Genomic DNA, 15,807 nt, shown 5'->3' with positions numbered 1-15,807 from the left:
ATGGGCTTGTCCATCTGTGATCTGGCGGCGACGTGTCCGAGTGGTGAAGTGTTCTGTTTCCCATGCTTAGAGTCCTGGGTTCGATTCCCAAAATGTGAATGCATGTTAATTTTTTCCAGACAGTTTATTTATTTATTTTTTCTATCTATTGTATTGTACTATACTTTCACATTCAATAGAAGTGTGCACACAAGTCTTACATAAAGCAGGGCAAAGCTGCAGAAGCATATCTACTGTAAAATTGGGATTTTTGTTTACTTACCGTAAAATCTCTTTCTCTGAGTCCATCTGGGGGACGCTGCGCCGTTACTTGTGGGTTAGAGGTGTGTGGTAGTGGAGTTTGGCACAGAATCTAAAGCTGACTCCTCCCCCCTCTAACCCCTCCCATCTCCTTCCTGCTCAGCCATATTCAGTTAACGTTTAGCCAAGCCAAAGGAGATAGACCAGAATAAAAAAATTAACCAATTAAACCAGACAAACTATGGGAGGGATCGCAGCGTCCCCCAGATGGACTCAGAGAAAGAGATTTTACGGTAAGTAAACAAAAATCCCAATTTCTCTGTCCTCCATCTGGGGGACGCTGCGCCGTTACTTGTGGGATTTCCCAAAGCAAGCTAATGAGAGGAGGGAGACGGTGACGGCATAGCCGTCTTCAATATACGACGCCCAACAGAGGCAGTCTCCAAACCAAAAGTATGAAAACGATAAAACTTTGTGAAAGTATGAACTGACGACCAGGTCGCTGCTCTGCACAGTTGCTCAACAGATGCACCACCGCGAACAGCCCAAGAGGCTCCAACAGCTCTAGTCGAATGAGCCCTAATTGAGTCAGGAACCGAAACATGAGAAGACAGGTAAGCCTGTCTTATGGCCGAAGTTATCCAACGGGCCACAGTATTTTTGGAGGCCGCCAACCTCGTTTTGGAACATCAATTAAAACCAGTAAGTTATCCGTGCGACGGAATGACTCTGTGCGAGACAAATAGATACGCAAGGCTCGAACCACATCCAGAAGAGCCAAATGAGAGTCCTCCCCAGAAGAAGATGTCGGAGTAAAGGCAGGAAGTACAATGTCCTGATTTAAATGGAATGCTGAAACAACCTTTGGGAGGAAAGAAGGTTTAGTCCGTAGAACCACCCGGTTCTCATGAAACACTAACAAGGGGGGTCTGCAAGAAAGGGCCGCCAACTCAGATACTCGTCTAGCTGAGGCAATAGCCAACAGAAAAACAACTTTCTGTGTCAGATAACGGAGCTCAACTGATTCTAAAGGTTCAAATGGAGAGGTCTGAAGAGCCGTAAGGACCAAGTTTAAATCCCAGGGAGGAACCGGAGGGACAAAAGGTGGTTGAATCCGAAGTACTCCCTGCAGGAATGTTTGAACCTCTGGAATATTTGCTAGTTTCTTCTGAAAAAGAACCGATAAAGCTGAAACCTGACCCTTTAGTGAAGAAAGCTTTTGGCCCTTGTCGAGACCCTCCTGAAGGAAAGAGAGTAGGCGAGGTAGTCTAAACAAATGCGGAGTCAGTCTCCGTTTTTCGCACCATGCAATGTAAATACGCCATATTCTATGGTAAATGCCTGAGGTCACCGGTTTCCTAGCTCGAATCATCGTCTGGACAACCGATCGAGAAAGACCTTTTGCCTTCAAAATCTTGGATTCAAGAGCCAAGCCGTCAAAGCCATCCGATGTAAATCTGGGTGGCGACAAGGCCCTTGAAGAAGCAGATCTGGTCGCAGAGGTAGACGAAAGGGATCTCCGACTACCATACTGCGCAGAAGAGTGTACCATTGTCGACGCGGCCAATCTGGAGTCACTAGAATCACTGCGAGACCCTCTCGCCGAATGCGTTGGAGTAGACGCGGAATCAGTGGGATTGGCGGAAACACATATCCCAGTTGAAATTGCCATGGGGCAGTAAGAGCATCGATCAGGATTGCCTGTGGATCCTGAGTCCTTGCTCCGTAGTGAGGAAGTTTCGCGTTGAGGCGAGACGCCATCAGGTCTATGTCTGGCATTCCCCATCGATCCACTAGAGAGAGAAACACTTCCTGATGAAGTTCCCATTCCCCCGGATGAATCGTGTGACGACTCAAAAAGTCTGCTTCCCAGTTTTCGACTCCTGGAATGTGGATCGCGGAGATCACCGGAACCCAGCGTTCCGCCCACGCGAGGATCTGAGCGACCTCTCTCATTGTGGACCAACTGCGAGTTCCTCCCTGTTTGTTGATGTAAGCCACTGCGGTGGCATTGTCGGACTGCACCCGAACTGGTTGACCCTGCACCATGGTTTGAATGCGAATGAGTGCATACCGAATCGCCCTTAGTTCCAGAATGTTGATTTGCAATTTTGACTCCTGATTGCTCCAGCGTCCCTGGAAGTGATGAGTCTGGAAAACTGCCCCCCAACCACTGAGGCTTGCGTCCGTGGTGACCATCATCCAAGACCAGATTGTGAACGGTGCACCCTTTTTCAAATTGTGACTGTGAAGCTACCAGTGAAGAGACTGACGAGTCTTTATCGACAAGCGGATCAACTGCAATTCGAGACGTGGTTCCGTCCGAGTCCAACAGTTGAGAATCTGCGTTTGAAGAGGACGGGCATGAAATCTGGCATATGGAACTGCCTCGAAGGAGGATACCATTTTGCCCAACACCTGCATACATCTGAGGACCGACACTACTGGTAAGTGTAACAGGGTTCGGATTCTCGACTGCAGATCCTGAATCTTGTCCGCAGGAAGAAACACCTTCTGGCTGTTGGTGTCGAATAAAAGTCCCAGAAAAATCATCTTCTGAGAAGGGAGTAGAGATGACTTTGGAAAGTTGATTATCCACCCGAACGATTGTAGAGTCTCCATTGTTAACTGCAGGTTCTGAGTGAGAATCTCCGCTGACGGTGCCTTGACCAACAGGTCGTCCAAATATGGAGTGATGTTGACCCTTTGGCAACGAAGAACTGCGACTACATGGCCTAAGACCTTTGTAAAAACTCGGGGAGCCGTAGAAAGACCAAAGGGAAGAGCTTGAAACTGAAAATGCTCCGGCCCGATTGCAAATCTCAGCAGAGACTGATGTCCTATCCAAATCGGGACATGTAAGTAGGCGTCTTTTATGTCTATTGAAGCCAAATATTCCCCTGGCTCCATGGCGGCGATAATTGAGCGAATGGATTCCATCTTGAATTTTTGGGTTGAGAGATACGGGTTGAGAGCCTTCAGATTCAGAATGGGCCGAAACGAACCATCCGGCTTGTCCACAAGAAAAAGACCTGAGTAAAACCCCCGCCCCCTTTGATGAGAGGGAACCGGAATGATTACTCCATTTTGTAAGAGGTTTGTGATTGCCTGAAGAAGAGCTTGCCGTCTGGAGGGATCGTCTGGGAGAGGTGTTATGAATAGTCGGGTTGGGACCGTCTCTTCGAAATCCAACATATATCCTCTGGAAATGACCCCCATTACCCACCGATCCGGTTTCGATAGGAGCCACACTTCCCTGAACTGAAGTAACCGGGCCCCAACCTTCATTGATCCCTCCAGGGGACCTGAGACGTCATGCCTCAGGTTTGTCGGCAGGCTTACTGGCCGGTCTGCGAATAGCCTGATATCCTCTTCCTCTGAAAGAGCCCCTTCTTGGGAATCTGGAGGAAGCACGAAAGGATTGGAAGTTACCTCTGCCCTGCGTACGAAAGGACCGAAACCTTGTAGGTTTTGGTTTGTGAGGTGCAGATGGAAGGAAAGGGCTCTTTCCTCCAGTAGAATCTGAAATAATCTTCTTTAACTCTGATCCAAAAAGGAACTCACCTTCAAAAGGCACAGCCGTCAATGTTTGCTTTGAGTCAGAATCAGCATTCCAAACTCTAAGCCACAAAGAGCGTCTTGCAGATACTGTCAAGGCTGAAACCCGGGTCTGTAGCGCAACCGAATCCAACAAGGCTTCACCCACATAAGTGAGTGCCTCCGAAATCTGTTCCGCTACGTGAATGGCTTCCGACGGATCATCCGACTGCATTCCCGATACCACCTGTGCAAGCCATTCATCCACGGCCTTAAGTACCCAGGCACTCGCCAGTACTGGACGGAGAGAAACACCTGATAAAGAAAACATAGATTTTAGTAATGCTTCAATCTTTCTATCAGTAGCGTCTTTTAAGGTCACAGACTGTACCGACGGAATAACCGTAGCTTTTGCTAGATGTGAAATAGGAGCATCTACCTTAGGGGCCGTCTCCCAAAATTTCGTATCTTCCTCTGTAAAAGGATATAGAAATCTTAACTTTTTAGGCGCCTGAAAACGAGAATCCGGTTTAAGCCAGGGTTCTTTTAAAATATCCGCAAAGTGAGAATAAGAAGGGAAGGCCGTAACCTGTCTCTTTTGTCGTTTGAAGAAGGGGGAAGGAGTTTTCTCTACCACCGTGTCCTGAATATTAAGAGTCTGACGAATGGCTTCTATTAACAATCTAACACCTGAACTAGTAGAAGGTTCCTCATCTTCCCAAGCCGAAACTTCATCCCATTCAGGATCTACCTCCCCCTCCTCCAATGGAGATGCCAGGGTGTCCGCCTCCTCACCTGGAAATGCTATAGCGGGTAACGGCTGCGATCGTTTAGTAGCAGTCGAACTGCTGGCAGCATTTACAAACTTATTCAAAGATTGAGTTAAATCAGTGAGGCACTTTCCCATATTTTGGGCCCATAAAGGCTCCACCTGAGTCCGAGCAGATTCAGTCTCCCTAGATTGACGCAAATCTGAAATGGCGTCCACCATGTTTTTAACCCATGGGGGCGTCGGCTGATCTGCGGAACCTCCCTGCTGATCTGTCACTGATGCACCAGAGCATGAAGCACATAAGGTACCTGCGTCAGAACTACCTTTAGCCAGCTTTGAGCCACACTGAGAGCAGGAAAAATAAACTACCGAGGCCGTTTTTCCCTTTGTAGGTCTGTCCGGTTTACTAGTCACTTTTTCCATTCTGAAGGTATACACTAAAATAAAATCACCCTAAACCTTCTGACTAATGAGCTGTGTTAACAATCTACATTAAGGATAGAGTGGGACCTAATCCAGGATAACTGAGTGCAAGTCAGAGACTCTCCTTATTAGGTTAATCCCTAGGTGGATTCCAATATGGCCTGTAATCCCCCCTTTGATCAGCCCCCTCTATACTTGCGATTATGTTAAAATTCTCCCCCTGGCAGGCTCCGTGTGTGAAGCGCACAGCGTCCCCCTGTCTCCGTGCAGAAGAAGATGGCGTCAGGCAGATTGGCGCGCGCGCGGGCAGAGCAGGGCGGGAAGCCGTCCCTGCACTGCTGACGTCACCCCGCGCTGAAACCGGAAGTTCGGGCCACCGCGCGCCGCTACTCACAGTGTCCGCGGCGGCTTCTAGCTGGTCCCCGGGAGTCAGAAGATTCTCCCGGACCAGTCTGCCATCTGTCCCCACAACCCTCCAGGTCTCTCACTGCGGTTGTAGGGGAGAAATCTCCGGCGCCGCTCCCGCTGGCGGCGGGGGGCGGGGGGCTCGGCTTGAAATAAATGAGTGAAATAAATGAGTGAAATAAATAGGGACAGCCCAATACTGTCGGTGACAGATTGTGGCTGTCCGTTACCTTTCTTCTGTCGTCGTTAATGTACAAAGGCCCCAGTGACCCAGGTATGGTGGCCTTTCTAGACAGCATCCTCGAGTGGAATATTAGTCCACTCCATCAATACCTGTCACCCGTAAACAGGGACTAGGCATCCTGTAAACAACAAACAAAAAAAAAAAAAAAAAATCAAGGAGAAATAAAAACTGTGTCTGTACTCCACAGGCACAAAATAAAAACTGAATATGGCTGAGCAGGAAGGAGATGGGAGGGGTTAGAGGGGGGAGGAGTCAGCTTTAGATTCTGTGCCAAACTCCACTACCACACACCTCTAACCCACAAGTAACGGCGCAGCGTCCCCCAGATGGAGGACAGAAATACACAGCGACTACGAGGATAAGGTTCACATACAATTCTGTAGCAGGGTAGACTCGACTGAAATGGCTACCACCCGTGACTCCTTGCCTCATGGAAGCCCTCAGCTATCGAGCCAACGACTGCATAGGTTTTGTAAGTTACAGGGCAATGCTGAAGGAGCGTCACGATACTCTAGCTAAAATACACAGGGGCGAAAGGGACAAGCGAGCTTTACTGTATGCACATTACGATACACCGGACTCGATCGCATAGCAAGTTGACAAAATGGCTGCTGATGGACTACAGTTGCCTCGTGGCAGTCCTCAGCTATGGAGTGAGGGCATAGATTTTGCAGGCTACAGGGCAATGCTGAAGGAGCTTCACAATACCCTAGCTAAAATACACATGGGCGATAGGGATAAGCGAGCCCTATGAACATTATGATACACCGGACTTGATCGCATCGCAAGTTGACAAAATGGCTGCCGCCCGTTATCCCTTGCCTTGTGGAAGCCCTCAGCTATAGAGCGAGCGATAGCACAGGTTTTGCAGGCTACAGGGCAATGCTGAAGGAGCGTCTGAATACCCTATTATTTATTATTATTATTATTACCAGTTATTTATATAGAGCACACATATTCCGCAGCGCTTTACGTGGAGGTTACAATCTATATTCCCTACCACATGTACACACATTCACGTTAGGGTTAATTTTGTTGGGATCCAATTAACCTACCAGTATATTTTTGGATTGTGTGAGGAAACCAGAGTACCCAAGGGAAACCCACGCACGTGGGTCTGGGACTCCAGGTCGACAACAAAAAAGGTCGACACACCTTAGGTCGACGCCAATTGGTCGACTCACCTCAGGTCGACATGGACAAAAGGTCGACAGGAACAATGTCGACATGGAAAAAGGTCGACATGAGTTTTTAATGTTTTTTTGGTGTCGTTTTCTTCGTAGAGTGACCGGGAACCCCAATTAGTGCACCGCGTCCCCTCGCATGGCTCGCTTCGCTCACCATACTTCGGGCATGGTGCCTTCGCTCCGCTCGGCACACTTTACCGTTCCAATCGTAGTCCACATGGATCGTTAAGTATGAAAAAGTTCCAAAAAAGAAAAAAAACATAAAAAACTCATGTCGACCCTTTTCCATGTCGACCTTTTGTCCATGTCAACCTTTTGTCCATGTCGACCTAAGGTGTGTCAACCAATTGGCGTTGACCTAAGGTGTGTCGACCTGGAGTCCGGATACCCACGCACGTACGGGGAGAATATACAAACTCCACACAGTTAGGCCATGGCGGGAATCGAACCCATGACCTCAGTGCTGTGAGGCAGTAATGCTAACCATTACACCATCCGTACTGCCCTAACTACCCTAGCTAAAATACACAGGGGCGATAGGGATAAGTCAGCTCTATGCACATTACGAGACACCAACTCGACTGATGCATAGCAAACTGACAAAATGGCCACCGCCCATGACCCACCGCTTCATGGCAGCGCTCAGCTATGGATCGAGCGATGGCATAGGTTTTGCAGGCTACAGGGCAATGCTGAAGGAGTGTCACAATACCCTAGCTAAAATACACAGGGGCGATAGGGCTAGACGAGCTCTATGCACATTACGATACACCGCACTCAACCAACGTATTACAAACTGACAAAATGGCCGTCGCCCGTGACCCCCCACCTCGTGGCAGCGCTCAGCTATGGATCGAGCGATGGCATGGGTTTTGCAGGCTACAGGGCAATGCTAAAGGAGTGTCACAATACCCTAGCTAAAATACACAGGGGCGATAGGGCTAGGCGAGCTCTATGCACATTACGATACACCGGACTCGCCCAACGCATAGCAAACTGACAAAAAGGCCGCCACCCATGACCCCCTGCCTCGTGGCAGCGCTCAGCTATGGAGCGAGCGACGGCATAGGTTTTGCAGGCTACAGGGCAATGCTGAAGAAGCATCACAATACCCTAGCTAAAATACACAGGGGCGATAGGGCTAGGCAAGCTCTATGCACATTACGATACAACTGACAAAATGGCTGCCGCCCATTTTCACAAAAAAAGTTGGAAACATTTATTTTAAAAAACTTGACCTTTTGACCCTGCTTAACGTTTGCACCTTGTTTAACCATTTGTTTACCACAGGTACTGTATAGCCTGGATACCTGCTACTACAGCAGACCCTGTTTTATACAGTACCTGTAATTACAGTAACTTAAAGTACAGCATTCCACTGTACTGTACTTACAGTCACGAATGGCCTGCCAGGAGTCTTGGGGTCCTCCAGACAAGGTCACTCCATCGCCTTTGAAGTGACCTAGCCATCCGTCTCTGGTTATACTTCCGGAGGATCTCCCTGCATGCCCTCTGGTACGCTCTCACCTTCTCCTCGCTGCTGGCGAGAGCCTTGTCCCACCAGCAAATGAGGAGTTGGAGCTCACCGAGTGAATACGTACAGTCCCTGGCAGCCATCATATACAGTAATCACAATGAGCGTCTCAGACATTGTGCGTCCCAGACGGCATGCATCCCAGGTGTCCCAGGTTGTTCATCTTGCACCCAGGACGTCAGTTCCCCTTGGTTTTGATTATGCCTCATCTTTGAATATGGTATTTAGCCACCACCTCCTCCTACCCCCATCCCACTTCCCCTTTCCCCATGAGAGCCTACACAGTTCATACGGAGGGAGATCAGGTTACAATAAATGTACAATACAATACTACAGTATAATGTATATGAAAATCAGATAGAGAACTGCAGTCACTTTGATAGGCGTGTAAATGGTACAGTAGTAGTGATCCCTTCTCAATAAGTACAACACAGATTCTCTATTGCCAATGATCTACAGTACTGTATTACTCGAATAGTTAATTGCATCAGGATACACTCATTTAGTTTTATTGGTATGTCTACTGGTGCTCATTACTGCTGTGTATTTTAGATAGCGGAATCAGACGCTCCTGCAGATTTACCCTGATTTATGTGAAACCTGTGTGCACACTTCTATTGAATGTATTACAATGGATTACAAAGATTTTTTTTTTATAAGGTGAGTGTCAGAAAAAAAATAATACATTTACACTTTGGGAATCCAACCTGGGACTCTAACCATGGGAGACGGAGCCTTCACCGCTTGCCCACATTGCTGCATGGAAGATACACAAGTTCATGCATAAAAGTACTGCATGCCGTTAGGGGACTTGGACGCTCATATTTCAAAACACAGTATTTAGTGCACTGTACATTCTTTAAAGTGAATGCACTACATTATTCTTTTCACACATTAGTTGTGTCTGCATACACTATTTTAATTTTTACTCTATTGCTTTGTCTACGGGACTTGGACGCTCACATGCAGTAACATGGCAATTGACAACTGTTTTAACATGTTCGTTTGTGTCTGTATAAACTTTTTTTTTTACTCTCTCCGTCTGACCATTGTTCACCATCTGTGTGTACAGTATTCAGTACAAAACTGTATTACCATTACAGTCGTCACTGACCATTTGCCAGAGCTTGTACTGTAGATCAATCTGCCGCTATTCGATCTAAAGTACTGGATTAATGGAGCATTAGCCACCCAGTCGTGGAGATGGGTATTGCATGCTGAGATTGTAGTCGTGCCTCAACTCGCCTGTCCGTGATTAAACTCAGCATCCTACGCTATTGCCTAGGCGCGACTAAGCCTCCGTTTAGGCAGAGAAACAGCCAAGATAACGGAGGCTCCATCTGTATATAGAAACACCATCAGTTACACCATTGAAACTTGCACCAACCCTATGGCAGGTACAGAGTATTTATCTGGGTATCGCCTCCTGTATGTACTGTCAATCATCTGTGTACATAACAACTTTCACAGATACTCCCTTATCATGCCTACAAGACTGCCCATCTCTGTGTGTGAGCTAAGACACCTTCTTGTCAATGCCCAGGAATGCCCATTACATTCTCAGTACACTACTATCTGCATGCGTCTGAAATGCACATAACCGGGATGCAGTGATAGTCGGCCTTAGATGCATGTGCAGTAGCCCCTCTGCGTCTGACATCAGTGTATCCGACTCAGAATCAACCAATTGTGTGAAGGGTTCTGTGCAGTAAGGGGAGATGGATGCTGTGAAGGGAGTGCCTGGTGTGCGGTGCTGTGAGGGGGAAATGTGCAATATGCTGTAGAATGCCTTCTGAAGGCCAAGGGTTCAATCTAATTCCCCATGATGAGTGCAAGGTGCTGTTGTCATGGTAAATGCCGGCAATTTCCCCTGAACTCGCACCCTTTGCGGCCCCTATTATTTAATTACTCACAGATTTTTGCAGCTATCAGTGACTTGGCTGTACCGTAAGTGTGGCATGCAACCGCATTTACTCGCACTCACCATGGGATGCGGTCAATTTACCTACAATCAAAATCCAGACGGTCAAAATTCCGACAACCATTGATCGATGGTCAAAATACCGACAAGGTCAAATTCCTGACATGGTCAAAATACCAACATTTAAATAAGGACAAGGTCGAAATACTGACATTTAAAATGCCGACAGATCAAAAAGGTCATCATTAGTTTTTCATGATTATTTTAATTGAAACCGACTTGTTTATACTTTACTCTCCCAGTGGACCTAGAGGGGGGAATATAATAGCGTGCTGAGCACAGCGAGGCACCGTGCCCGATTCATGGCCATGCAAGGAGACGCAGTACACTTATATGGTGTCCATGTCAATCTATGTCGGCGTGCACACACACAAAAAACAATGGAAAACGTGTCGACGGTTTGACCTGTCGACATTTTAAATGTCGGTATTTTGACCGTGTTGTCATTTTAAAAGTCTTTTTTTTTTTAACCTTGTCTGTATTTTGAACTTGTCTGTATTTTGACCATCTGTCAATTATTGTTGGTATTTTGACCATCAGGATTTTGATTGTAGGTACAGTACATCATATTAAACCCCTCACAATGTCTTTGCTGGTCATTCGATTGACACCTTAACTTGGTAGAGGGAATATCTTCTAGGAGCACCAGCCAAAATCTTGCCTAGGGCACCAAATTGGTTAGGGTCGGCTCTGACCAGATTCATCAGTTCATTACACTGCGCTGTCTTTTGTAATTCCAATTACAAGAGAGCAGCCTCACGTGCTGCGCACTGCAGTGGCAAACGCAGGATATGCGTGGGGGGTTTCCAGAACTGGGTGGAGCCAATCACGGGGGTGGGGACTGAGGTGACCCAGTATATGCTGGGTCCGTAAAACTAGTGTGTCTGTGTGTGTGTGTATATATATATATATATATATATATATACACACATATATACATACATACATATCTACACATATATATACCGTATATACACACACACACATATATATATATATACATACATATACATAGCATATATATATATATATATATATATATATACACATACAGTACACACACATATATATATATATATATATATATATATATACATACATACATACACACATGTATATATATCACATGTGTTTGTGTGTGTGTGTTTATATGTATGTATGTATGTATGTATGTATGTATGTATGGAAATACATGTGTATGTGTATGCACATGGATATATATATATGATGTACTATAATTAAAAGAAAGTAAACTTTTATTAAGCACTTACAAGTGCCACCAGGAAGACAGCAGGCTGCAGAGGACGCTAGACAGCCATTAATAATACTCATGCAGCAAAAAAACAAAAAAAAATATATATAATTTTTTATTTTTTTTGGTGGAGGGGGGTTTCTGGATGCTCGGAAACCCCCCCTGGGTGCGCCACTGCACTGCGCACAAAACAGCAATCAAAGGAGCTAATGTCTGCTTGTACCTTCATGGGCGTGTGCAAGAGATACAACCCGAGATGTGATTCTGGCATCATGCTCGCTTGCAATTGAACCGGTCCCTATATGAATAAAGTGGAGAACTTGTGCTATAAATATGCTGATAACTTCCACCACTTGCAGCCGGCAGACAGATGAGTAGAATCAGAACAATTTGTTAGATAATATTTATTGTTTCTCCAATCATTTTCTCTTGACTGTTATCAGTAATGGGCAGTTCTCACTGCTGTGTCACAGGTATACGTAGGTATAACAGTCGGTTACATAGTTTCAGTTGTTATCTTGAATTGCCAGCGCTTTCATCTGCAAACCAGCAAAAAAAAAAAAAAAAAAAGAATATAAGTAAAAACAGGTATTTTCGGAAGTGTCATAAAAATTGTATTCCAGTGAGAATTAGAGTACAGAGAGGTACAGTACAGTAATTTTATGGACATATGTGGTGGGAAAGGAATATGATGAGGTAATATACATACAGGACTTTGTGCTTCAGAAGTTAACAAGTCTGAAACTGCACAGACATATTAAGAATACAGCAAATCATGACAAATATACATGTAATATACTGGGGGAAATGTATCAAAACTTGGAGAGATAAAGGGGGTCGTTCTGTGTTGATCGCTCTTTAGCTACTTTTAGCAGCCGTGCAAACGCATAGTCGCCACCCACGGGGGTAGGGGTGTGTTTTCACTTTGCAAGTGTGCGTGTGCAGCCGAGTGGGACGAAAAAGTTTTTTGCAGTTACTGAGTAGCTCTGGACTTACTCGGCTCTTGCGATCACTTCAGTCTTTTTGGTCCCGGAATTGATGTCAGAAACCCGCCATGCAAACGCTTGGACACGCCTGCGTTTTTCCAAACACTCCCTGAAAATGGTCAGTTGCCACCCACAAATGCTCTCTTCCTATCAATCTCCTTGCGATCGGCTGTGGAATGGATTCTTCGTTACATCCATCGCCCAGCAACGATCCGCTTTGTACTCGTACGATGCCCCTGCGCGTTGTGGTGCATACGCATGCGCAGTAGTAACCTGTTCGCTGCGCTGCAAAAAACAGCAGCGAGCAATCAACTCGGAATGACCCCCAAAGAACAACCAATCAGCTACTTACCTCATGTTACAGGCTGTTTTGATAAAATGACACTTAGAAGCTGATTGATTGGTACTTTATCTCTATGTTATCTCTCTTCAAGTTTTGATACATCTCACTGTGTTAAAACATAATGAGTAATAAAATGACCCTAATTTAGTAAGGCATAAAAGCGTTAACAAATGAGTGAGCAACTCAGCTCACAGAGCTATCAGTCACACTACATCTAGCTACACGGAGCTATCAGTCACACTACATCTAGCTACACGGAGCTATCAGTCACACTACATCTAGCTACACGGAGCTATCAGTCACACTACATCTAGCTACACAGAGCTATCAGTCACACTACATCTAGCTTACTCACTTAGGGCCTAATTCAGCATGGGTTGTAAATGTGCGAAAGCTACAACCCCTTATTCTAACGGGTGGTCTTCAGTATGCCGGCGGTCGGGCTCCCGGCGACCAGCATACCGGCGCCGGGAGCCCGACAGCCGGCATACCGACACTTATTCTCCCACGTGGGGGTCCACGACCCCCCTGGAGGGAGAATAAAATATTGTGGCGCGCATAGCGTGCCACCGTAGCGTGGCAAGCCCGCAAGGGGCTCATTTGCGCTCGCCACACTGTCGGTAAGCCGGCCGCCGGCATATCGTAGTGAACTCATTCTAACATGCGGGGGGACGCCCAGTAAAGGGCAATTCTGCCCGCATGCCTGGTCCTGCCCATCCTGCAAACACACAAGCGCATCGCAAGACAGCGATGGTCTCGCATGTTTAGGGTTGCCCAATGCCTACGCAGCCCAGCTGTGAAGGCAGATGGTTACCCGCCATCTTTTTGATCGTTGCGGCTGCTCCAGCAATGGTCCTGACATGCCTCCATTGTCTGGACAGCGCCCCTTAAACGGAGCGTTGGTGCCCACAAAACACGGCGTTGACGCCACGTTCCCGTCCCCCCTCAGGTCTTAGACTGCGTTCTGAAGACAATGCAGTTTTAGACCTCACGCATGTACGTACATGCATATGCACATTTGCTGATGTGCTAAAATCGCTCCATAGCGATTTCAGCAGATCAGAGTACGAAGCTGAATTAGCCCCCCAGTCCTGAGAGGATGGGTCACTGGAGAATATAGCCATACTTCCCGACTTTTTGGCTGCTCTCTCCGGGAGATTAAGTGGCAGGGGGGCGGGCTGTGGTGTGCCGTGCAGAGGGGGGGCGGGCCAGAGGCAGTACGGGGTCATGGCAGAGGCGGAACGGGGGCGTGGCTGTGGTATAGCATCATGTAAGCCCCCCCCCCCCCGTGTAATGCCGCTATTACTGGCATTATACAGCAGGGGGCGTGGCTATGATGACGCGACTCAACAAGAATTGCGTCATCGCCTGCCCGGACCACCCACTTTACTCGCTAAGTGGGCAGCCAGGCAGGGGGGATCCCTGAAATCGGGAGACTTGCCTGCTCTTCCAGGGGGCCAGAAGGGTCACCTGATTTTCGGGAGCCTCCTGGCCATTCTGGGAGAGTAGGCATGTATGAATATATCTGGAATTGATGGGTTGGAGATGGTAGAATAGTGAAGGATTAAGTTCAAGTCAATGATCAGGCAAAACAAACATGACACCCTGATGTACCAACAAGGAAATGCAAAATCACATTTTTGCTTGCACAAAGCTTGGTAGGAGAGAGGGCTGTATAGGTGGTGCATGTAGAGGAGTTATATTGCTTTAAATTGTTGCAACATTTATGGAAGTGCTTCATATTTTAAGTTACAATCTCTTTATCAAGTACGGATGTTACCAAGTTCAGATCCCCCTTATGCTTGATATCAGCATTTGGTAATTCCGGAAGTGTCACTGCCAGAACTAGGTTTTCATTCCAGCTGTTTAAACCCAGGTTATGTTTGCATTCACTCCTGAAATTGTAATAGTTGGAATGGCAGCACACACAGGACTGAATGTGCTGTCATTACGCCGATTACAGTTTTGGAAGTGGAACGCAAACATTTCCTAGATTCAAACAACTACAATACAAGCCTAGTTCTGGGTGACATCACTTCTGGCAAGTAACAGATGTAAAGATATATGCATACTAAAGTAGATTGTGCAGTGAGTGCAAATGCAGAGACTCTGATCAGGAATAAACATACAATGTGCATTATATCCACTCCCGAAATGACCTCTTATGCCACAGCTACACTGTGCTGAGACCATACCCATACCTCCCAACTGTTTCAATTTTCGCGGGACAGTCCCATTTTTTTGGGACTGTCCCGCTGTCCCACCCGCGGGCCGCAGTGTCCCGCTGTGGGGGGAGGGAGGCAATTTGGAGGCTCCTGCACTCGCTGCTCTGATTAGCAGAGCAGCGGTGAATAGACGTCTATTCAGTGGAGACAGGAGGAGAGGGGGCATGCCAGCAGCTCACAGAGCGCTGGGCATGTCCCCATAGTGACGAAAATGGGTTGTAGCTCGCGACCACAGGCCCTCCCGTGAGGTCACGCCCCCTTTTCTCAGGGCACGCCCCCTTTTTCGTCTGGCTCGCGCAGATGTCCCTCTTTGCTACGGGACAAAGTTGGGAGGTATGCTGAGGGGGCTTGGTCACAGTGCAAAGCAGAACCCAAATTTGTCAGGGTCTTTTTAACATAAATCTTGTCAGTAGAAGAAGCAGCAGATAGGGATTGTTTTCTAGCATAGGCAAATACAGGGGAAGGGGGGGGGGGGGGGGAGATCCAGTTGCCCAGATCCTCCCCCTCCCCTCCCCCAGTTTTCTGCAGAGCAGGAGATTGTTATTTGCATTAGAAACCCCCTCTAGAAATCCTGCATTTGGCCCTGTTCTAGTATTAAGGGGGGTACATTCGGAGAGATATGTGCTTAATTTCTAAGCAATCTGACTAGATTGCTTAGAAATTAAGGGGGTCATTCCG

General features: G+C 47.0%; 2 protein-coding genes across 2 annotated transcripts in view; both read right to left on the bottom strand.

Moving 5' to 3' along the window:
• Positions 1 to 2,493: 2,493 nt before the first annotated feature.
• On the bottom strand, positions 2,494 to 4,972 carry LOC135057413 (uncharacterized). The gene is made up of 2 exons (XM_063963303.1): positions 3,805 to 4,972; positions 2,494 to 3,641 (listed from the first exon to the last, which is right to left on the bottom strand). Exons 1-2 carry the CDS (start codon positions 4,970 to 4,972, stop codon positions 2,494 to 2,496), a joined length of 2,316 nt encoding a protein of 771 aa, XP_063819373.1.
• Positions 4,973 to 11,964: 6,992 nt separating this feature from the next.
• The window catches only part of LOC135056673 (alpha-2-macroglobulin-like), a 174,711-nt gene continuing 170,868 nt past the window's right edge, over positions 11,965 to 15,807 (bottom strand). The window contains exon 36 of the mRNA XM_063962123.1: positions 11,965 to 12,114. Within this exon, the coding sequence (XP_063818193.1) occupies positions 12,089 to 12,114 (26 nt within the window). The 3' untranslated portion in view covers positions 11,965 to 12,088. The remainder of the gene's footprint in view (positions 12,115 to 15,807) is intronic.

Source organism: Pseudophryne corroboree, chromosome 3 (genome assembly GCF_028390025.1).
Source record: "Pseudophryne corroboree isolate aPseCor3 chromosome 3, aPseCor3.hap2, whole genome shotgun sequence".
In the NCBI taxonomy this organism is placed as follows: Eukaryota; Metazoa; Chordata; class Amphibia; order Anura; family Myobatrachidae; genus Pseudophryne; species Pseudophryne corroboree.
This window is presented reverse-complemented; position numbering and strand designations above follow the sequence as displayed.

Coding starts and splice junctions, on each gene's coding strand:
- LOC135057413 (XM_063963303.1), bottom strand. CDS start 4,972: ATGGAAAAAGTGACTAGTAAACCGGACAGACCTACAAAGGGAAAAACG. Junction 3,642..3,804: donor GACGGCTGTGCCTTTTGAAG/GTGAGTTCCTTT, acceptor TGCTTCCTCCAG/ATTCCCAAGAAGGGGCTCTT.